Source organism: Cynocephalus volans, chromosome 6 (genome assembly GCF_027409185.1).
Source record: "Cynocephalus volans isolate mCynVol1 chromosome 6, mCynVol1.pri, whole genome shotgun sequence".
NCBI lineage: Eukaryota > Metazoa > Chordata > Mammalia > Dermoptera > Cynocephalidae > Cynocephalus > Cynocephalus volans.
In genome coordinates, this window is record NC_084465.1 from 76,193,393 (window position 1) to 76,216,692 (window position 23,300).

The 23,300-nt window shown below is 37.7% G+C and overlaps 1 protein-coding gene across 1 annotated transcript in view; it reads left to right on the top strand.

Moving 5' to 3' along the window:
* The first annotated feature begins 5,412 nt into the window (after positions 1 to 5,412).
* Positions 5,413 to 23,300, top strand: part of SCIN (scinderin) — a 74,111-nt gene continuing 56,223 nt past the window's right edge. The window contains exons 1-3 of the mRNA XM_063099847.1: positions 5,413 to 5,611; positions 12,432 to 12,586; positions 16,857 to 17,018. Coding sequence (XP_062955917.1) covers positions 5,413 to 5,611; positions 12,432 to 12,586; positions 16,857 to 17,018 — 516 coding nt within the window. The remainder of the gene's footprint in view (positions 5,612 to 12,431; positions 12,587 to 16,856; positions 17,019 to 23,300) is intronic.

The following is a 23,300-nucleotide window of genomic DNA, read 5'->3' on the forward strand; positions in this document are numbered from 1 at the left end:
AATTTGCTCATACCCAACAACCAGAGTTTCTCAAAGGGAAGAAAGGGACTTTTCGAAATTCTACATTATTTTCAGTCTCACCCACCCAATGAAACAATCTATATAAGTGATAAAACAAATAACAAATGAAAGTGTACAGTATCATATCGTGATCTTAATTTCATTTAAAATGTTATTAGAGTGTATACCGAGGTTGTGTGATTAGAGGTAATTTTCATCTTATTCATAGGTGGTATTTTCAAAATTGTCTTCAGTAAACATGTGTAACTCTTGTCATCAGGAAAAAAAAAAGAAGCACAATAAATATTAAAATAAAAATAGTGGTTAGTCATTTTAAAAAACTGTCCCAGAAATCCCAGCACCCCAAGACTTTTCCAGTGATGAAAATTGCCTTCCACGCTCATCAGTGGTTGTCGGTGAGAAGCATGTGTGCAGGTGCCCAGAGAATAGCTGTTAAATGGCTTGTTTTTAATCCCTGTCATTTCAGGAGAGGGACTGGGTAGACATGGAAATAATGAGGCTCCCTTGGTCAAGCCTCAAAATACAACGTTCTCTGAAATATGTAAAATAAATTATCTTCAAAAATCCAGTCAATTTTAACAGTCCATACGAAGGCTGTGATTTCAAGGAAGCCTCAAAATACTGAGATAAGGGGAAGCTAAGAGTGAAAGAAATACCAGTCAGATTGCTTAATTTAAACTCATACAAAGTGATATTGAGTCAAGAAGAGAATTGGCTGAAGGAAGTGGTTTCTCAGCAGAAGCAAATCTTCAAGCCTTAACTTTTTGAAACAAACGTCCATTTGGTTTAGGTAAATTAATTAACATTATTTTTTTAAGTATCTTCACAACAAAATGATAATCTGATCATGTCTGACTTCCATCGGTTTCTACCTTCGCACAGTTCTGATATTCAAATATTGTTGACATATTTTCTGAAAATAGGAAGTTATTTCTCACATGCTGGTAAAGCCAAGGCTACAAACAAACAAAACTGAATAAAATGTTGATTGATTATTAGTAAATAATACATTTAGAAAAATCAGGTGAAAAGAAGAAAAGCTGATATCAAGAAGCTTTAGCCTCAGTTTTACCAGAATTTTAGGCCATCTGATCTTCATTTACAAAAACATAGTCTTAAAGGAAAAATTACCATTTTAAAACCTAAATCTCTATGAGACCTTGATCTTCAACCTTTCTTTTGGTCATAAACATTCTCTAGTTTGTAAACTTCTCAATCTCACAGGGGTTAGCAATCGCCTGTTTAATAATAATAAAGTTACAATAGTACGTGATGGTATTGAGAAGAAAGTATCAAATCAACCAATTATAACCTGCTGTGATATAAAGGTTTACAAATTATTTATCACAGCAGACATTCAGCACCAATAAAACCTTCACCTTAGTACTCATTCATGAAAGGGGAAAAAAAACAAGATCCTGATTGAAGCTTTTTAAAAAAATAGGTGAATTAAAACAAGCAAACAAAGTTCTAGTTTGTCTAGCTTGGTCAGGAAGAATGAAAATACACTTTCAGAGTGTATGTTCACGTTTTAGCAATCACATGACTTTGATAGGGATGGGGGCTAAAGGTCCTTGCTGATTATTCACTGTGTCTACTTATTGTGCTCTCAGGGCTTTGATTTTCATAATCTCTTTTAATCCTTGAAACACTCAAGTATTCTGACTCCAGCTTCCATGCTTACAGCCTCAAATCATTTGAGAAACATTTTGAACAGTCTTGTTGATTGAAGGTGGAGATGAAGTGAGAGTGCTGGGTCAAAATTAAATGATGCTATTAATGAAATCAGAAAAAAATACAAGAGGCATGTTTAGAGGAAATGATGAGATTCTTATAAATATGCTATACTTGACCTTGGCAGGATCAATTAGGCAGCTAGGTCTAGCAAGAAGGTGGAAGTCTGACTCTGGAGGTCACTAAGCCAGAACAGGACTGAGGTCAGTAGAGTAAGGCACTTGTCTCAGGCAGAAAATATAAGGGGATGGCAACACACACACACACACAGAGTAATCAAGATAAATAGTATTTTAATGCAACACTTTTAAAAATACAAACATTAATGCCAAAAATAATGAACCACCTATACAAATTTTTAGTAACAGCAAGATCAGTATTTTTCCTTTGCCTCAGCTTCCAGTATGGCCCTGTACAACACTATTAACAATTTTGCCTTTATTTGAAATGTTGTTTTTCATAATGATTTTTTGCATTAATTTTGATTTTTAAAACTACTGCCTTAACACAGTATTTGTCTTTATTGCTGAGCTTTCTTTGTTGCCTTCTTAAATTTTGGATCCCAGGCATGTATCTCACTTGCCTCATCCTAGTCCTGGTCTATGCTAGAAGGAATTTTACTTTCATGTATACCAAAGTTCCTTTCTATTTCTTCAGGAAAGGAATTTTTATCAAAATTGAAACTGAATGTAAGGGATAGCTCTGATTTTTAAATTATCTTAAGTCCAGAGCACCAGTTCTCATAATTTTTTTCCCTAGAGGGAGGAAGAGAACAAATGATTTCACTCTATAGATAAACCAAGGCATATAATGGCTCAGTGACAAAGTTAAAACTAAATTTCCTAGTGCTGCATGGGAACACTAGATCAAAAGCTTCTCTGTGTATGAGGTGGAAGAATATAAAGCATAGGTATATGAAAAAAGCCTGGCCAAATAATTTGGATTGAGAGAATAAGTTTTTGAAAAGAACAAGTGCCTTTGAATTGAAGGAAGTGGGTTTGAATTCCCCTTTGGCTATTCACCAGCTGGGTGACATGTGGCAAGTCCCAAAGCCTGTTTCCTCATCTGTAAATGAGGCTTATCATACCTACCTTTCATTGTTTTGGTTAGGAGAAAAAAAAGAGAGAACGCAGCTAATAAAATTTATCAATTAGGATCTCAACCTACAACAGAGAACACATACAGAATAGAAAAATTTCAGGAAATTTTTTAAAAAGATGCTATAGTATATAGAAGTAGCGGGACAGAGAAACAAAAAGGGTTAATACATGTGAGAAAATGGTTTCTGTAACCCAAAGGGAGAGAGAAAGTCACATAGAGTTATTTGCCTTTAAAAGGTACAGTGACTTTGGTGGAAGGAGCCAAGGAAACAAATACTCTGACCTGACTCTTCTCTCTCCCTCTGGTCTCCAACCAAACCCCAAGCTGGAGGGCATCAGAGTCCAGTTGCTTTAGCCCATGTAGGTCAGCCTCAAGGGAAAACAAGCAGGTTGCAGAAGGATGGAGAAGAGATCTAGACAAGCAAAAATAGGCTCACCGTGACATAATCACAGCTTCTACAAGTAATTAATGACCATTTTCTGTATAACAGACCCAAATGCTTTATTTGTGTCAACTCTTTTAATCTGAATAACAATCTTATAAGGTGAATACTAGTATTTTACCATTTTACAGATGAGGAACCTGAGGCTTGCCATAGGTAAATGACTTGTGGAAGGCCTCAAAACTAAGAACGGAGGCAGGAATTGAGTCAAGGCACTGTGTACCATAGCCCTATGAAAGAGCACTAAATGGTAGTGAACTGGTTTCATAACTATCATCACCATCATCAAAACTATTTAGTTCCAACCACTCTAGCCATTATATTTCTAGGAATTTATCTCACAGTTACAATAATGCATGGGCATAATAAAACATGTTCAAAAATGTTTACAACGTTGTATTAGCAAAATATAGACAAAATTGAAATGCCTATAGGGTCAGTAAAAAGAGATACCTCTGTGAATACTGTGTAAAACACATTTATTTCCTCATCTGTTGCCAAAAGGAAATGTCCTTCCTTGGAGTAGGTTTTCCAAGTCCCTCCTGATATCAAGACAAATATACACATACACAAACATAAATAGATAGATTCAGAACAGTGTGCATGTTACTATTTCTGTTAAGAAATATAAACAACTATAGTACCTATATTCTTGTAGATAAATGAACATCTCTGGAAAAATGTATAAGGAATGGGTAACTTGGTTGCCTTTTATGAAAGAACTGGGTGGCATGGTGGAAAAATGAAGACAAATTCTTATTGCACACCTTTTGTACTTTTGAATTTTTCACCATGGTAACATAATATCTATTTTAAAACACAAATTAATTAAGAAAACATCTAACTGTACACTATTAGTGACTTTCCAGGGACTCTTGTAATTTGGGAAACAAAATGAAAGGAGATTTACATGCATGAAATCAGCTTTCTTACTCTTCACATCCTGAGTGATTTGCTTTTTTAATAAAAGTAGAATCCTTCGCTATACCAGCTTCTATCAAATGAATGCAAAGAGCAATTTTCCACCTGTATTCTACAGTGATTTGCCCATACTGCAAAAGCAAAAAATATAGGCAAAACATGAGAAAATTAGTACCCTGAAACCAGGTAATAGGCATCTCAAAAGGCAGGCCAAGCATAAAATTATAGCCACAGACTGCTCTTCCTGAGAACACCCATGCAGGGAGGCTGCTGTTTTTTTCAGTACCTTTCTTGACCAAAGGAGGCAGGTGGCAGGAGAGCTTAACTAGAGCTCCTGAACTCCTGGGGAAATACAGAGCTCAGTCCCTGGGGTGGGGCAGCCAGTCTTCCAGGTTGTCAGCCTTTCCAAGAAACCTGGCATGTTGTTTTTCACGGTATTTTTATGATAGGAAGATTAAGGCAGAAAGAAACTTCGGCCATCAGGAATGGAGAGACTGGCCAATGAAAGGATGGAGTTGATGATTAGAATGACAGTTACCTGGAAAGCCATTTAAAAAAAAAAAAAGACATATTAAAATTTCTCTGACATGCAATGTGGCACAATGACACTACACCCCTAAAGGCAGGTGCTGCTGTCAGCAGAGGAGGCCTTGTTCTAAGAAAGAATTATTCTAGACGGTCAGAAAGAACAGGTATTGCCTGCCCCTCCTGGAGAGATGTTCTAAAGTTGGTGCGCTCACCTCACCTCTCCTGCCAGGCACAACTGAGAGGCAGAAATAACAGGATTAGGAGAGGAGAAATAACTGCAGAATGGTGGGGATGAGTGTGCATGGGGGGGGGGCGGGTCGGGAAGTTTTAATCATTAATCTCCGTTACCAGGAAAAATGCCTTTCCTTGGAGGAGGCATTTCCAAGAGTTTCTATAAATTTCCTCCAAATCTCAAGATTCCTGGGAGGCCGATCCCCCCTGGCCTGGGGAAGGTGGCGGGAGCGTGCAAGCGGGCGCTGCGCCCCCTTTGGGAAGCGATCGCATCCTCTGGAGCAACTTAGCCCCACCCGTTTCTGGGCGCCGCCTCCCCGGAGGACGAACCTTATAAAATCGCGGCGAACAGGGTCCCTCCCGCCGGTCTCGGTTTAGTCCGACTCCAAGGTCAGCCAGGTCCCGCGCCCCCAGCAGCATCGCATACTGGAGCCATGGCCCAGGAACTGTACCACGAGGAGTTCGCCCGGGCGGGCAAGCAGGCGGGGCTGCAGGTCTGGAGGATCGAGAAGCTGGAGCTGGTGCCGGTGCCCGAGAGCGCGTACGGCGACTTCTACGTCGGGGATGCCTACCTGGTGCTGCACACCGCCAAGGCCAGCCGAGGCTTCACCTACCGCCTGCACTTCTGGCTCGGTAAGGGCGGCAGGCAGCCGGGCCGGACGGGCCCGGGTCGGGGAGGGGCGGCCTTGGGGATCTGAGATTTGCACAATTGGGGGAAAGGAGCCAGCAAACCCTGCAAGACTGGAGACCGTCGAGCCAGTCTCGTCCCCGCGGGACTGCCCCATTTAGGCTGACCACCTTCTCCCTGCCGAAGTCAGTTCCTCAATGACTGCAAACGCACGGCGCAGGCGAAGTCCGGAGCAAACTTTCCCCTTGGCTTTGACTCGTCAAATCTCGTTCCCGGGCTTTGGAGCTGTTTCCTCTGGCTTCTCACCCTTTCTTTCACCTTTTAGTCTCCAGTCCCCACTCTTACTCAGGGGCGCTGTCTCCAAGCACCTGGCGCTGGCCAAGTCCCGCTCAGCTTCCGACAAGTTCAGTCTTGGTTTCCCTGTCAAGGTGCAGAAGAAGCCAGACAAATTTGTGGGCGTCCCCTGCTGCAGCTGGCGAGAAGTCCTTAAAAAAAAAAGAATATATATATATATTTTATGTTGCCTTTGGGCACCAGCTTCTATTTCTCTATTAATTGCGGGGATTAGTGTTATGGACAGCTTTAAATCAGGATTCTGCCTTCACCACACGGCTTGCAGGTTTGGCGATTAAAATCTCTTGATTATTAGGGAGCTGGTGACCTAGGATGGAAGAAGAAAAAATACAAGTATTATCTATATAAATAAATAGCTCTATACGACTAATTTATTTATTTAGATGGGCTGCTTAGTTATGTATTAATTTATTATTTATCTATTTTAACAAGGACACGGTGTGGAACAGAGCCCCTCCTTTAGAGGTAGTAATTATTTTGGGCTTCATTCAATGCCAGGATCTCAGGACACTGGGCCTTGTGTATTCTACTTTTTCCACCTTCTACTTTTACTTGTAAACATCCTGAATGTCCAGCCTCTCCCTATGAGGTCTTGTGGCTGTGGGCACACCCTGTCTAATAACATGCTGATTATCTGGGTCTTTCTGCCTTCTTTTAAAAACTCCCCCCACCCCGCAGTGTTTCTTTAGTTTTATTTCTGAACTTGGGAGGAAGACACACAAAACCACACACATACACATTTTTAAATCTCTGCACACCAACATTTTTATTTCTAACGTTTGAGGATTTAAAAAATATAAAATAGAAAACATTGAGAAGTGACTTTCTGAACATTAGCAAATACCTGGAACAGGCGTTTGAGGAATGAAAAATATGTAGATGAAGATAGGACTTTCAGTTACAGCATTTGGTATCAACTTGCGTTAGCTTGAGGAGGCTAAGAAGACTGAGGCTGAGTTCCAAACACGTTTTGGTTTCCCACTGAAATATCACTATTCCTGTTATAATGTTAAAATAAACAGTGATCTCTCTATATTTCGCATCAGAAAACACTGAAACCTTAATATATAGCCTACGTTCATGAATGAATGATGCCAGATACAATAGTCCTCACCAAAGTCTTTTCATCCATAACTTGGATCTGGAATGCCAATAAAAGTGACTGAAATTCCACATTGGCCAATTTGGGTGAATTAAAATGCAAAAGAATTCTGTATTTCATCGTAGACAGCAGTTAAGCAGGCTTTTTTTTTTTTTTTTTTTTTTGACCGGGAAGGGGACCACAACCCTCGGCTTGGTGTCGTCCACACCACGCTCAGCCACTGAGCGCACCGGCCATCCCTATATAGGATCCGAACCCGCGGCATTGGTGCGACCAGCGCCGCACTCTCCCGAGTGAGCCACGGGGCTGGTACTGCAAGCAGGCTTTGAACACAATTGTTTAATCCTGTAAGTCCTTTCTTATCCTAGTAGGTTACTATACTTTATAGGGTTCACAGATTTACTTTAACTTTTAATAATTCATTTAGTGGTCACCAATTTCAAAAATATAATAGAAAATTATTTGGGCCGAAACAAATCTGCTACAACTGAAGTCAGTAGCATGCTAATAACATGCTAATTCATTTGGTAATCATTCAGCGTGCCCGGCACTGTGTAAGGCACTTTTGGATATGAATAATTTATGGACCTTCCCTGAAAGTTCATCTTTTCAAGGGTGCAATAAGACAAAAAGTGATACAACACCGGTAGAATGTGATAACAGTGAGACACAAAGTGTCTGTGGTTATGGGAAAACAGAGAAGCCTTGACAGAAAAAAGAAAAATGAGCATAATTGGGAGAGTTCTGTGCCAAGAGAAAATCAAGGGGAGATGGAAAAGCTTAGAGTAAAATAGTCAACAGGACTTTCGGTCGAAATTGTCCAGCAGCTCTTTCTACTTCGCTTCCCCAAGCAGACTGAATTTCATCCAAGGTAGTCTACTTTAAGACCTAAATAGGATACATTTATGAAGATTAATCCGAAAGAGAGTTTTAGAGAAAGTTTTAGGAGGGAGAGCTGAAAGTTCAGGAGAAAAGAACATTTCATTAAAGGAAATCATGAAATCAGAAGGAAGAGAAGTGAAGTTAAGGTCACACTGGGATGAAAAAGGCTCATAGCATAAAAATGAAGAAACAGGACAAACAGGAGGAAGAAAGGGGAACCAGCAAGAAGCAGGACTAAAACAAGAGAGAACAGATGGAGAGTTATCTTTCCAGGTCTCCTTCAGTGTTTGCATAACACCCTGGCATAGCTCAGATTATTTTATGTACCACTTTATATTATTAATTACATGCATAAATAAGGTAAGAATTTGTTGCATATAACTTATTTTTTGCATTAGTCCTTAAAAAACATTTCAGCTTTGTACCTAGCAGTTTAAGTGCATCCGCCTTCTGCTTCTAGTTCCTTCTAGCACAAAGTCTATGAGCAGGACTAGGTGGTAAAGCTGCTCTCTGTCACATCCCCAACCTGTGCTGTAGATGCCCTCACTCTTTTTCCTTGCCAGTTTGACTTTACATACGTATACGGTATTTTAAAGCAACATACAAGTATGTTTATAGTATAACTAGTCTGTGCTAGGCCTTGCACAAGGTGTTGGGAATCCAGAAGACTATATTAGAATATACAGTATACAATACAAGGAATTTACAATATAGAAAGTGCTGGCTAGGATGCTGAGAAACTAGATCACTTATGTTGTTGGGTTGGTGGGAGGAAGGTTGTAAAATGGTACAGCTATTTAGAAAAGGGTTTGGCCATTTCTTATAAAACTGAAAATGCAACTACTATATGACCCAGCAATTGCATTCATGTGCATTTATTCCAGAAAAATGAAAATTTTTGTTCACACGAAAACCTATACACAAATGTCCATAGCAGCTTTATTTGAATAGCCAAAAACTGAAATTAGCCCAGACACCCTTAAATAGGTGACTGGTTAAGCAAGTTGTGATACATCTTTACCAAGGAATTCTATTCAACAATGAAAAGGAACAAACTAAAGTATTGATACATGCAACAACTTGGATGAATCTCTAGGGAATTATGCTGAGTAGAAAGAAGCCAATGCCAAAATGTTCCATACTGTATTATTCCATTTATATAACATTTTCTAAATGACAGAATTTTAGATTTGTTGTTGCCAGAAGTTAGGGATGGGATGTAGAGGGTGTGATGCAGGCACGAGGTGAGTGTAGTTATAAAAGTGCAACTTGAGAGATCTTTTTGGTGGAGCTGTACAGTATCTGATTGTGCTGGTGGATATATAAACTTTACACATGTAATAAAATTAGATAGAACTAAATGCACACACACACACAAGTGAGTACAAGTAAAACAGGAGAAATATAAATAAGATAGGTGGACTGTATCAATGTCAACATCCTGGTTATAGTGTGCTGTGTTTATACTATATTTCTGTGTAATACACTATACTAAACCATATTGTTATACTGTACAATTTTATTAAATGTTGCCATTGGGACAACTTGGTCTATTGATCTATGTGTCTATCCTTCACCAACACCATGCAGTTTTAATAACTGTGGCTGTAGAGTAAACCTTAATATTGGGTAGAGTGATTCCTCCCACTTTATTCTTCCTTGTCAAGGTGATTTTAGCTATTCTAGGGCCTCTTCATATAAATTTTATAATAGGCTTATATATGTCTTTAATAAGCCTTCCTGTGATTTTGATAAGAATAGCATTAGGCTAATAGATCAATGTATGAAGATTTGACATCTTTATTATGTTCTGTCTTAGAATCTATGAACACTAAGTCTTATATTTGTTTAGGTTTTTGGTTTTTATTTTTTGCATCACCATTTTGTAATTTTCAGCACACAGAGCCTGTACATATTTTGTTAAATATGTGCATGAGTATTTCAGTTTTTTTGGAGTGATTGTAAATGGTACTGTGCTTTTAATTTTGGTTTCTGCATGTTCATTGTTTCTATATAGAAATGAGACATTTTTATTATTGATTAATCTTGTATGCTGCTATCTTGCTGAACGCACTTATATTAGTCTTATGAGGATTATTTTTTTGAAGATTCCTTAGGATTTATTATGTAAACAATCCTGTCATCTCTAAATAGAGACATTTTTATTTTTTCATTTTTGTATGCTTTTTATTTATTTTTTCTTACCTTATTGCATTTGTTAGAACTTCCTGTACTATGTTTAATAAGTGTGGTGAGAGTGGACATCCTGGCCTTGCTCTTGGTCTTAGAGGGAAAGCAGTCTTTCACCATTAAGTACTATGTTACCTCTGTGTGTTTCGTAGATGCTATTTATCAAGTTGAGGATGTGTCCCTCTATTCCTAATTTGGCAAGTGTTTTTTTAATCACAAATGGGTATTGGATTAACCTAGTTTTTAAATCTTTCTTTTTATTTATGTTTTATATATAAAATCGTCACATTCCCAAAACTATTTTAGGAAGTTTACAGCATATATGCAAGTGTAACGTAATATAAAATAACATAACGTAAAAGACATCAATAAAAACAGTGTAGGGAAACAACAGATGAAATCCTAAGCAGAATTCATACACAAAGTTCATAAGTATCTTAACACTTGCTAAAATTCCATCACGATACAACTGAACTTAATTCTAATATCCACATTCAAAGGCTGATATTGGCTTCATCACAAGCTTTCAACCTCTTTCAGGCAAGGACTCTGTTTTAGTCATCCTGATATTCCCAGGCCAAAGTGTTACATAAGAATCAACAAGTGACAGCATAATTTTATTACTTCCAGTTCATTCATTAACTTTCATGCCTGTCTATTTAACATATACCTAAAACCATTCAGGTTTCAACTTGTAGTCAAGTAAGAATGTTTATGTCAAATACATCATCCTTAATACCTTTGTAACTTCGACTTAAGGTTAAAACGTCTCTGTACAAAAATCTGCATCTATGTCTCTATTGATATTCTCAGTTAGGGTTGGGAAAATGGGCAGAAGAATGACACCAGCGTCCTTTCAGACTGCAGAATTGCATCTTTGTGCAATTTGTGGTAAATACTGACCTTTGACTACAGGAAGTTCACAAAATTGTCATGTCAGGTATTTGTCTAGCAACTGATTTCTTTTCCTCAGGAGATATTGCTACTCTGGTCTCCTTGGAGAGAAATCTGATTCTTTCTATAATATAGCTTATTGATTTTTTTTCTTCACCTTTGGTGAAAACTCTCAATTGGGGATGTTCAGGTGAACTATTATATTGTTACACCTTCTAAGCTTTTATGTATCAGTTAACCATGGGCAAATGAACATACCTTGATCACCACAAAATTTTACTTCTAATGAGAAACTGAGCATAAAAAAATATCTACTAGTGTATTGTAGTTTCTAAGGCTTGTGCTTTAGAGTCACACAAACCTGTGTCTGGGTTCTTTTTTGCTAAAGGTCAACTTATGACCTCAGGAAAGTTATTCAGCCTCTCAAAGCTTCCATTTCCTCTGTTGTAACATGGTAGAAAATAATTTCTGCTTCATGAGGTTGCTTGCAGATTAAATGAGATCATCCATGTGAAACACTAGCACAAGTGTATGGCTGTTATGTGTAATGTAAAAATGTTAGCTAATATTATTTGTAGACCATTTATGATTTTTATGTAACTCAGATGTAGTGAGGATTTTGCAATGTTTTTTATAAAATTTAAGACCCTCTTAGGCCCTGACTTTCATGTACATACAGATGCTGGTTCTTGGGAATTGTTTCAACCTGTGATCTGTATTAAAATCGTGAAAATTAAATATATGCTGTGTGTTCAAGTTCCTGGGACAATATTAAATACATTAACATTTAATAAATGTTACCATGCTAGTTCCTTTACTCTCTCTCTTCAGAGAATATTATTTCATTCAACCTAAAAACAAAACCAATAGGAGAGTAAAGTAGGAAACAGACTCAAAAATAGGAGTAAAGCCAGGTTGTATGTATTTTCCTATTCTAAAAACCACTTGTTTTCCTGAAGTTATTTAATTATGGACTATGATGTTCATATTCCTCACAAATACAACATGTTGGCATATTAAAACCTAAAGATTGATGCTAATAAAGGCTAAGCCAATTGAAAAGTGTTTTCGTAACGTACCCTCATTGACCATACCAAATGAATGCCTACCTGAATCTCACTGGAATATATTGTTATATATTTCTAAGCATAGTCAGACAGCAGTGTTTCTTTTCAATTTTTGTAAGGAAATTGGAAAAAGCAGGAACAAAAATATTTTTGTGTAGTTTTTAGCACAATAATCTTACACCACACTGTTTTTGCTAAAAGGTCTTTCTGTAGAAGACTATGTGTTGTATTGATTATATCATTTGAAAGAAAATTTCTGATTGTTTTTATATCGAAAATTCTGCCTTACACCTTTTTCCTGTGTGATAACTGAGATGCTGTCACTGGCTGTTGCAGGAAAGGAGTGTTCCCAGGATGAAAGCACGGCCGCTGCCATCTTCACTGTTCAGATGGATGACTACTTGGGTGGTAAGCCAGTGCAGAACAGAGAACTTCAAGGCTATGAATCTACCGATTTTGTGGGCTATTTCAAAGGAGGTCTGAAATACAAGGTAAGCAGCTTTCTCAGTTGCCATTATGACCCCCTTTCTCCTCCTGCCCATACATACTTCATGTCTTCATGGAATAAAGATTCATTAAGGGCCAGGCTTCTTTTTCTGTTTTGCTTTTGTTTTAATCTGTTTTGTTCACTGATATATCCGCAGCACCTGCTAGACACATAGTAGGTGCTCAATAATTGTGGAATATACGGTGCAATATGCAAAATATTCTGACGATTATTTTAATAGGATAATATTTAAGAAAGTGAAGAGCTTTCAGTTATGTCTGAAGAAAGCCCTTTAATATTTTGTAAATTTATTTCAGTAATTAAATATTGGTGACTTGAGTTTTAACAATTTTCATATCTGCTGTTTTAGACAATCTCCGAGTTTGTTGCAAGTAACCCAAGACTTAAGAATCTCAATTGTTCTGTACTATCTTAATGCAGTATTTATAACAATTATATTTTCAATTAATACAAAGACCTATACATGCATTTTGCAAATATTGTGTCTTGGTCTTAAAAATGATACCAATGAAAGAATTAAGCTGAAAATATGTGTGATTTAGCTACACAAACACAAACACACACATGAACACACACAATTTATGTGTATTGGCCTGAAACACCTATCAATTGGCTTTACTTCTGAAAATCACAAGCAAAGACTAATGGTTAAAAAGTTCTATCCCTTTTAGGTAACCTTTAGTAAAGGATAGTTTTTTTCTACCTTTAGTAAAGGATAGCGTGTTTTTTGGAATTCTCCAAGTGACTTTTGTAGACCAGCCATCCTTCGTTACTCCTACCCCTGCCCCACCCATGCGTGTTCAGTTAAAGTGTGAGGAATACCCTCCCCAGACAGACACTCCAGAAACAAGCCTGCTCAAAATCAAACATGCTCCAGCAGGTGTTCTGCACACCCCACTGCCCCACTCCTCAGGCATATCACCATAGTGAGGACCTGAAACCTCATAACTAAACTAGAAATCTGACTATATACTAAATTCTACTATTAAGATGCCAGGGTTTATTTCTACCTCTACTTGATCAGAACATTGGTTGAAAATTTTGTCATGCCATTGTAATCAGGAAAGAACACTTATAAGTTATCTCTCTGGAAATCATTATTTCACTCTAGGCTATGAGCCACTTGGTTTAATTTTACTTTTTATATCATTTTATTTTATTGACTATGCATATTCATGGGGCACAAAGCTGACCTTCACCACCTGTGCCCAGTATGTAATGGTCAGATTAACAGTATCATGATGTCCATTACCACAAATTGTGATTATTCTCCATGTCCCCGCCAATGAATCCCCAACCTTCCTCCCCACTCCCCACAACCCTACACATGCTTTCTCCCTCTGCAAGTCCAACACACCACTGTGAAACACCAGTTTATGTCCAATGATCTGGAAACTTCCTTTAGGTCAATGAATATTTTAAATAAGCTGGGTCTTGTATTTACTAAAAGTGGGTGCTGTGACATCATCCTGGTTAGGAATCCGTTTCTGCCACATTTGACTTGTTTGCCTTAGGGCAAGAACTTAAGCTTTCTGTGGTCAGTTTCTTCAAATTTACGATGGGTATTATAACAGCTTCCTCATACAGATGTAAGGGATAAGGATTAAATTAAATAAAATATCTACACAGTATGTACCCAATCATTAGGGACTTAGTAATATGAATATTATAACTAACCCTGCTGGCTGTTAGCAGGACTTTTGAAATCAACCTTCTCAATACATATTGAAAAGTGGACATGATAAAAGTGATTTCACAGTGATTGGGTATTTATTTTCTGATTATAACATTAAAACCACCACAAATCAGCATTTTTAAGGAAAAGGATATTTACAAATGGAGGTCAAGTTTATCAGAAAGAAAATCAATTCATCTTATCATCAGTAACACTGAGCAGATGACAATGTATGTAGTTGCAGCAATACTTGATAGGAAGTGTGGAAGCAGGGATAACTTACCACCCAGAATAGCAAATGTGATATGTTATACTCGATTTCACCCCAATATTAGTTTCAAGCTCACAGGAATGTGCTAATCACCTTGCGTATATTTCCTTGTTTAACACAAACAACAGTGTATGCAGTTTATATCATCCATTAAGATAAGTAAAGCAAAGCTTAGAGAGGCCGTGTGACTTGCCAATGTCTTATAGCTGGTATGTGTCTGGGTGACCATCTGACTCCAGTGTCTAAGCTGGTAATCATTATTCTGTGGTGATCTCAACATAGATAGTTTAAATTTGGGGGCAAATTTTTTATTTAAAATTACTCTATGAAACAGGGTATTGTGTCTATTTGGGATGGGCAAAACTTGACAAAGCCTACCATTACCAAGTCAGCAAAAATCATATTTAGTTGCTATATATAAAGATTCAGCTAGAAAACATTAAGACTATTTTCCTGTCTCATTTGGTTGATTTGAGTTATTTCATGCAGGTCTTTTAGGGGCCCAGGAAGGAGTTATAGAGGACTATGACTTCCCACTACTACTTTACATTAAATTTCTGGCAAACATACTCTTCCTAAATTCAACAAGACCCTGTCCTCAACCACAATGGTAGATGGCAACCATCACACATCTGTCAGTGGGAACATCTGCATTAATGGTACTACTGGTCTAGGGGATTGTGCACTTTGTTTTTATTCTGCCTTTTGAAAGTAGAAAGAGACTGGAAGTTTCTAGGGTTAATGTAAACAATATTCATAGAATAACTACTGACTGATACATACATATATGCGATATATAGTTTTTCTTTTGTGCATTTGTGGCATCAAATATTAGAGGCAAAATTATTTTTAAAAATAGTGTTAAATGTTCACAGACTATATATTATTGCTCTGATGGTTCATCCTATGATATTAGCCTGAATGTTACATATGTATCTTCATCTAAGTCTACTCTATGTTTTATAACTTTTTCTTTCGCATCACAGTGTTATTATACTATTTTAAAATCAGATTGCAGTGTACTTCTGTTTATCTTTTTTAAAAAATTAATTGTCAAATATAGTAGTGTATAGGTGAAATGTTGCAATCTTTATCTTATCATGGATGGGAAAATTATTATATATTTCTTTGAAGTTATAATTGTCCAAAAATCAACTTTAACTTATCCTAACAAAATATTTTACTCATGAGGGTCTTTTCCTGGGGAATGGTGGAAATTTAAAGAATGTACTAATGATTCCATAAGCTGCCTAACCTCTTATTTTAGATTTACTGTATATATTGATACTACAAATTTGAAAGTTGGATTATTTTATTTACTGGTAGAGAAGTTATATTAAGTTATATATGTTATATTATTATTTATATAGCTAGTTTTTCTTACCATTGTCATAGAGGCTTTTGATCTGCCAATGACAGAGTTTTGTTTTTACTGCATCTTAATTATGCACATTACCTCATAATTAATTGTGGAAATAAAGATATGTTTTCTAACTTTTAATTAGAAAAAATTGAAAAGATAAAAGATGATTGCAAATAATGCAAGAAGATGGAGTCGATACAGTTAATACTTTTTCTTCATCCTTTCTTTAATTCAGTGTGGCTGTATTTTATTTTATTCTGTTTTGTTTTGTTTTGGTTGGGGATGTGCAGTCACGATACTGTATCTTTTCTAACTTAAGGTATAAATAACTCAGCCCTCACATATTTTCTAAACTCTGTTTACCAGGAAACAAAGAAGACACTTCACTATTTTAATGTCAAGACAAAGACTGTACATAAGAACAGCCAATCCGTGGCCAGCACTTGACTGCCCTTCTCTGTCCTCACCCATGACAGAGGGTGCTTTTGGGTGCCTGTTCTCAGGCTGCTGTCATCTACACTTGTTACTTCTGACTCTCTTATCACCATCTTCCCAGAAATCTTTCTTTGCCATGTTGCTCATCAGTGATTTGGGAATCATTAGTTCCCAAAGGGCAAGAACCATGGCTTTTTCTTTTTGTTTATGCAGCACGGTTTTATACATTGGAGGTTCTCAGTAAATAGTTGCAATTTTAAATTGAATTGTTAAAACAGAAAGAACAAAAAGACCAAATAAGCAGAGACCAAACAAGCAAACAGACCTGTTGATTGACCAAGGAATTTTTTCTCCATATTCAACTTCCCACATGCACTTGGGTGGGCACTTTAGCTGGTCCTGACGGACACAATTTTGGCAAACACCTGCAGTATTATGCTTTGCTGTGTCTGCATCGAGGCATCATCAGTTTTCTTTGTTTTGTGTTGTGTCTTCCTCCCACTGATCAGGCTGGAGGTGTGGCATCTGGACTAAATCATGTTCTCACCAACGACCTGACGGCCAGGAGGCTCCTACATGTGAAGGGTCGGAGAGTGGTCAGGGCCACGGAAGTTCCCCTCAGCTGGGACAGTTTCAACAAGGGTGACTGCTTCATCATTGACCTTGGCACTGTAAGTTTCATATACACACATGGATGTCTACAGGAAAGCAGATCGTTTTTAGATCAAATCAGATGTACTTGATATTGAAGATAATCACCTTTTTGACACAATGGAGAGAGGTTATGTGAGACGGAATCATATCATATGACCAATTGGCAAATAATGAAATGACACATAAAGTGGGACTTCAAAGTTTTTATTTTCTTTGTTAGGTGTAGAATAGGGTAGTGATTTAGTTTTTCCTACTACAGAACAGAAATTAAATAATTTTAAATATATTTCCCTTCTCTCTGAACAGAGCTTCCTCTAATTATTTTTGTCCTTAACTGTGTGTGGGAAAATATAACCTGAAGGGGAAATTGATTCCCCCATCAGTCAAAGGTTCTAGAATTTAAAATGGACACAGGATGAGTCTAAACAGCCTGCTGAAGAATTTGGGGTGGGGGAGAATTTTAACATTCACACACCCACATATCTATACCATACTATTTCACACTTCTCAAGTATCTTTGGGTTATTAGAAGAAAAGGCACAAGTACAAGTATCAAGTATTGTCTTAAAGCCATAGTGTATTACATCTGACCTATGTTTTTTTTTCCAGGAAACTAGACCCTTCTAATATCAGGTACACTTACTAATCATTATTATTATGACAAGGACCTGTGCTAGACCCTAGTAGGTAGGATTTAAGTTGTGTTTTTAAAACTTTGTAAGATTTTCATAGTAGAAATAAAGGGCATTTCCTGCCACTGAAAAACTATGTGCAAAAGCAAAGAAGGCAGGAAAGCACAGAACCTGTAAACTTCTCCTTCTCCTCAAGATCATCACTCACATCACACCACATACATCATCATTCTAATTGTTATTCCTAACATTTCTGGGCCAAGCATTACATGGAGACTGTGTAATGCTGATACCTGACCTGACCTGTGGACTGCTTCAGTTAGCATGAGGCTTGGAACTTGTTCAAGGTTGCATAGACAGTAAACGGTGAAGCCAGGATTAGACTCTCAGTATAACTGATTCTCACCTAAGCATTTTGTTTTACTGCATCTCCTTGGACAATATTTTGGGATAAAGCAGCAGACAGAAGCCAGAAGAGTTTATTCCATATGCGGAGGGGAGAGGGGCACTAAGGATTCTAAAAAGCATAGTTACACAGTTAAAGTTAAAGTTCTGCGTCAGCAATATTAATTTGGCAACAGTATAGAGATTACATGTACTAAGGTCATAAACGGTATGGAAAATGACCCCAAGGTATAAACTTCATCAGTTTCTCTAAATTAGGGTGCATCTATAGTTTTATTACTGCTAATGTATCATCCTACCGTCTTGGATCACATCAGTTTGTGTGTACAGTTGAGATCACAATAATATTAATGCCCAAAGTACAATTGTCAATATCACACTTAGACATCTATAATCCAAAATGGCGGTATTTTTGCCCTGAATCTCACAATAAACTTCATAGGAAAATTCTTTTCGACTTCAAAAATTCATCTATTTTCCTAAGCAGGCTTATGTCCTGACCCTCAGATGTAGGCAGAAAACAGATACTATTCCATTTTTTCATTCTCATACACCGAAAAGAAATAAATAAATAACTTAGGCAAACAGATGCCCACAGGTGTCATCCAGCCACATAGTCCCCAAACCAGTTACAGCATAAGGCATCTCAAAGCCTACGCACGTTCATTGTCTTTCTCAACTTCCATTTCCACCACTTATACTTTAAGGCGTTTTATAATTTATGAGGCATTTTTACATATAAAATGACATTTTTTTCATAGAAAAAGGAAACCTGAGTTCTCACTCAAGTTACTGTAATTTCAGTTTCTTATCTATAAGGTAGATATTTGGTTAGATGATCTCCAGGGCCCTAAACAAGAAGGACACTTCCCAATGGTAATGTAATTCACCACTGCCATTACTTGAAAGCATTTCTTTCCTAAAAATCTTTTTATGTACGATGTAATTGTTATACAAATGCAATAATTTATTTAATTATTATGAAGAGCTCCAATTCAGCTTTCCAACTATTTGCTCTTAGATCTTGGGCAAATCATTAACCTGAATTTTAACTTCCTCCTTTACTTTATACGTCTTGGCTCTGATTTCTGATTCCACTTCTGTCCTTAGCTGACTATGATTCAGTCTCCTCTGACACACAGCCACATCTGGGAGGTGGCAGTTATCATTCCAGTTTCATAAGGGGGAACAAAAAGCCTTAGAAGGTAGGCACAAGTCACTCACATTTGTACCAGTTGGGAGGTGACCCAGGATGGGACCAAGGTTTTTCTATCACATCCTTTTCATGCACTAAGGTAACTTGGTGGTATATAAGGTAGTGCGGCCCTATAATAGAATGTCTTGCAACAGTTTTCACAATCTGCTGGATTCAGAGTTGATCATGCCTAATTTGTCTGAGATTCTACAGAAAGTAGTAGTATTCATTAAATCATTTGCCATTTTGTGGAACAAATATTAGTTGAGTTTCCACAATGGGCTACATAGTGGATGTCAGGGTAGACAGGTTGTAGATCTAGCGATACATGCTTCCATAGGTAATGTCACTAGGGGAAAGTATGACCCACAAATCCAGGCTCAGATAATAGAGACAGAATCTCTATGATGAAGACATTTCATCTACTTAATAGTAAATTATCTTTATTTTATTTTTTAAAATTTATATTTTTGGACACATATTGCTTGTACATATTTATGGGATACAGAGTTATATTTCAATACATGTATACAATGTGTGATGATCAAATTAGGGTAATTAGCATATTCATCATGACAAAAATTTATGATTTCTTTGTGATGAGTGCATTTGAGATTCTCTAGTTAATTACCTTTAATAACTCTCAAGTTCTTTCCTGCCTGCATGCCTTGTAAAGAGATTTTTGGAATGATTTTGTTGCAGAGGTACTTGTGTTCGGTTATTTGTTACATTAGGAAGTTTCCTACATTCTAAAGGGATACTCTGGTAGGAATAAAGCCCTGGATTCCTACATACGCTGGAACAAATACCCACAAGATCTGTTTGTGTTACTAACCTTTAACCAGTTGGTACATTGCCAAAAGTTTCTAAATGGTAACAAGATCTTGTAATTACCTTGGCAACTTTATTTTTGGGGTGTGTCACAGTAAACAAAGAAGGACATGGAACCAACATTTTCTATACCATAATATTTTAATAGCAATCATTGAGCTAATTTTTTAAAGACTACCTTCTGAATTAGAGGGCACAAGAGGAAACCAGTTCAGTTTCCTCAAGTTTGAATTATTACACAGTTATGAAAAATGTAGGTTAAACATCTAAAGCTATCACCCAGCTAAAGCCAGCTGGCCAAAACTAAGGTTACAGATGTAACCTAAATCCTATATCTTGATCATGTGTGAAGGAAGTCAGCTTTTCTGATAAATAGTCATTATGATGAATGTAATGTTCTATATGCTTTAGAAATGTTTGCTCTTTTATAGAGTTTTAGATTACAATCAATATTCCCTAGATTGACAGTGTAACCTCCTCAGTATGAGGCATCGGATAGTAAAATTATCACTTTAATCAGTTTGAAAGTTAAAGAATGATTTAGAGACATCATCTTATATTTAGTGTATTTTCAGAAAATAATATGAAACATGGTTAGATCTTAGCAACTTACTGAGTTTTTGGAAAAATGTTTTTGAACTATCTATTTTAATGTGGTGAATTTATCAGCCATTATTTTACCATTATTTTTATTTTTATTTATTTTTTTTTTTATTTATTTTTTTTTTAAATTTTATTTTGTCGATATACATTGTAGCTGATTAATGCTCCCCATCACCAAAACCTCCCTCCCTTCTCCCTCCCCCCCTCCCCCCCAACAATGTCCTTTCTGTTTGTTTGTTGTATCAACTTCAAATAATTGTGGTTGTTATATCTTCTTCCCCCCCCCTTACCATTATTTTTAAAGATATGAGGTATTTGTAGAAACCAACTAATAAATTAACAAATAAAATCACATCTAAAAATATTGCAACAAAGCACCAGTGACTGTACAATGTGAATGACAGTGAAAAAAGCCCATATTCTCAAGGTTTGGGATCTGGGGTTAATGCTTAGAAATATATGTCAGAGTCAGCCAGCCACTAGTGGGGAATTAGTTTGCGCAGGAGTAGGAATTCCTGTGGTGAGTTTCTAACTGTGATGTTCCGTGTGCTCAGTTTCCGTGTTAACCCGTTTAGTGAGTTAGGCAGCTTTGTCCTGCTCTACTGGCTATTTATAGTCTGTCACCCGCTCTCCCACCGTTCAGTCGTTCAGTCGTGCTGCTTTGAAAAAGCAGTCTCCACTTCCTCATTTAGCAGTCAGTCTGTAACCTCCGCTGTCTGGCTTTCACTCTCACCATTCCTTAGAAACCATGCTTGCTGCCGTCATCAGTGACGTCTGCTAAATCCAGTGGACACCTTGGTCATTTTCCAGTTGGATGCTGTTGATTATTCCTGTCTCCTTCACCCTCACTCCTCCCCTGGCTCCCTTATCTTCTTCCTTTTCGGGGCACCCATCCTCATTCTTCTTTGTATGGTCTGCCCATCCCCTCAGATATTTTTTTTAAGGATCCCACTTTTAATCATTCTCTCTTCTTTATACATTCTTTCTGAGCAAACTCATCCTCACCCAAAGCTTCAACTACCACCTGCTGGTAAATCTCAATCCTCTAGCTCAGACCTCTCGCCTAAGTTCTATGTCAGTATTTCAGATGGCCTCCCAGATATTTCAGCTTATATGTGTCAAGAGAACCTCAAACTCAAGTCTGAAAAACAGAGCTCATCAATTTTCCCCTCTTGTTTCAAAACAGTTTTCCCTCGTATTGTTCTTTTCTAGTTCATGGAACCACCACTCACTCAGGCCCTCAAATCCCAAATCCAGGAGTCAGGCTGACGACTTCTCCCACGTGCTCTGCATTCAGTTCATCTCTACCCCAGTCTATTCCACCTCCAAAGCGTCTCTTGAATCCTTCCTGTGCTCTCCATCACTGTTGAGATTGCCTCAGTACCACACGTGTGACACGTTCCCTCAAGTTGCCATGCTTTTACTTTTGCAGATGGTTTCCTCTGCCTAGAATACGCTCCTTTTCTGTGGTACCTTTCTCCAGTAAGCACCTGCTATCATCTCATCCTTAAAATATGCAATTCAGACATCACCTTCTTTATAATTCATTCCCTGATGTCTTCTACTTCCCCTTTCCCACATCCCACCCCGGTAGAGTTAGGTCCACCCTATCTTAACTTTCCTGGCACCACACAGAGACTTGCTTCTCAGAACTTCTCACATGGCTTTCCCGTTTACCTATTAGCCTCACCCACTCCCTTTGTTCCAAAAGAATAGCCCAGAACTTACAGTCATTCAACAAATGTTTCAACAAATGTGTATCTATCCAGAATAAGGCACACAGTCTCGTGCAGTCATGTGTCTAGAGATGTCATTTTCTTTTTTCATCTATAACGGAACCTGACTCTAGTTTCATGCTCCTATTTCCACAGGAAGGTTAAAAATAAAAGTAATTTTGCCTTAAGGTGAATTTGTTAACCATGAACAAGTTAAGGCTTTTATTAACCGTTAGCGGTTTACACTGATTCCACCCATCCCCTTTTCCATCCCTTGGGTACAGAGACTGCATATGTAATATGATGTCCTGGGGGTGGGGATGGGAGTGAGGCTGGAAGTGTGAGTCTAGTTTGCAGTCTCCAGTCGTAGCTCACCTCTGACCTTCATTGACACATGGGCGTTCCATTCATTTTTGAGCTTTGGGCTTCAACCTCTGTCCCCAAAACATTTGTTAGAGGAATATCCATGGCCTCATTTTGGTCTTTTGATATCAACTGCATGACTCTTCCTGGTTCTGTCAGCCACTACTGCAGTCTTCTCAGGTGCCCTGCTTTGTTTGTCTCAGTTCACTGGAGATGTGGGACCCTGTATCCACATTGTACCAGTGCCCACTGGTTTAACTGCCTGGACACTGCCCACAGTCATTTCAGCTCTAATGCTCAGGCTCATGGATGAATATAGGACAGATCAATTGAACGGGAAGTGTACTGAACCCTTCTCAAAGATTCATTGCTACTGGTCAGGTTCCCTACTTAATCTTTCTCTTTTTTTCTGACTGGAAAAATATAAAAATAAAAATAAACATTATTCTTATACTTTCTTTCCTACTCTGGTTCCTACAGTACACTCTAGCCCCTAAGGCCAAGCCCCTGCTTCCTGATGTGCAAAACCATCTTTCTAGACAGCATCCTCAGTCA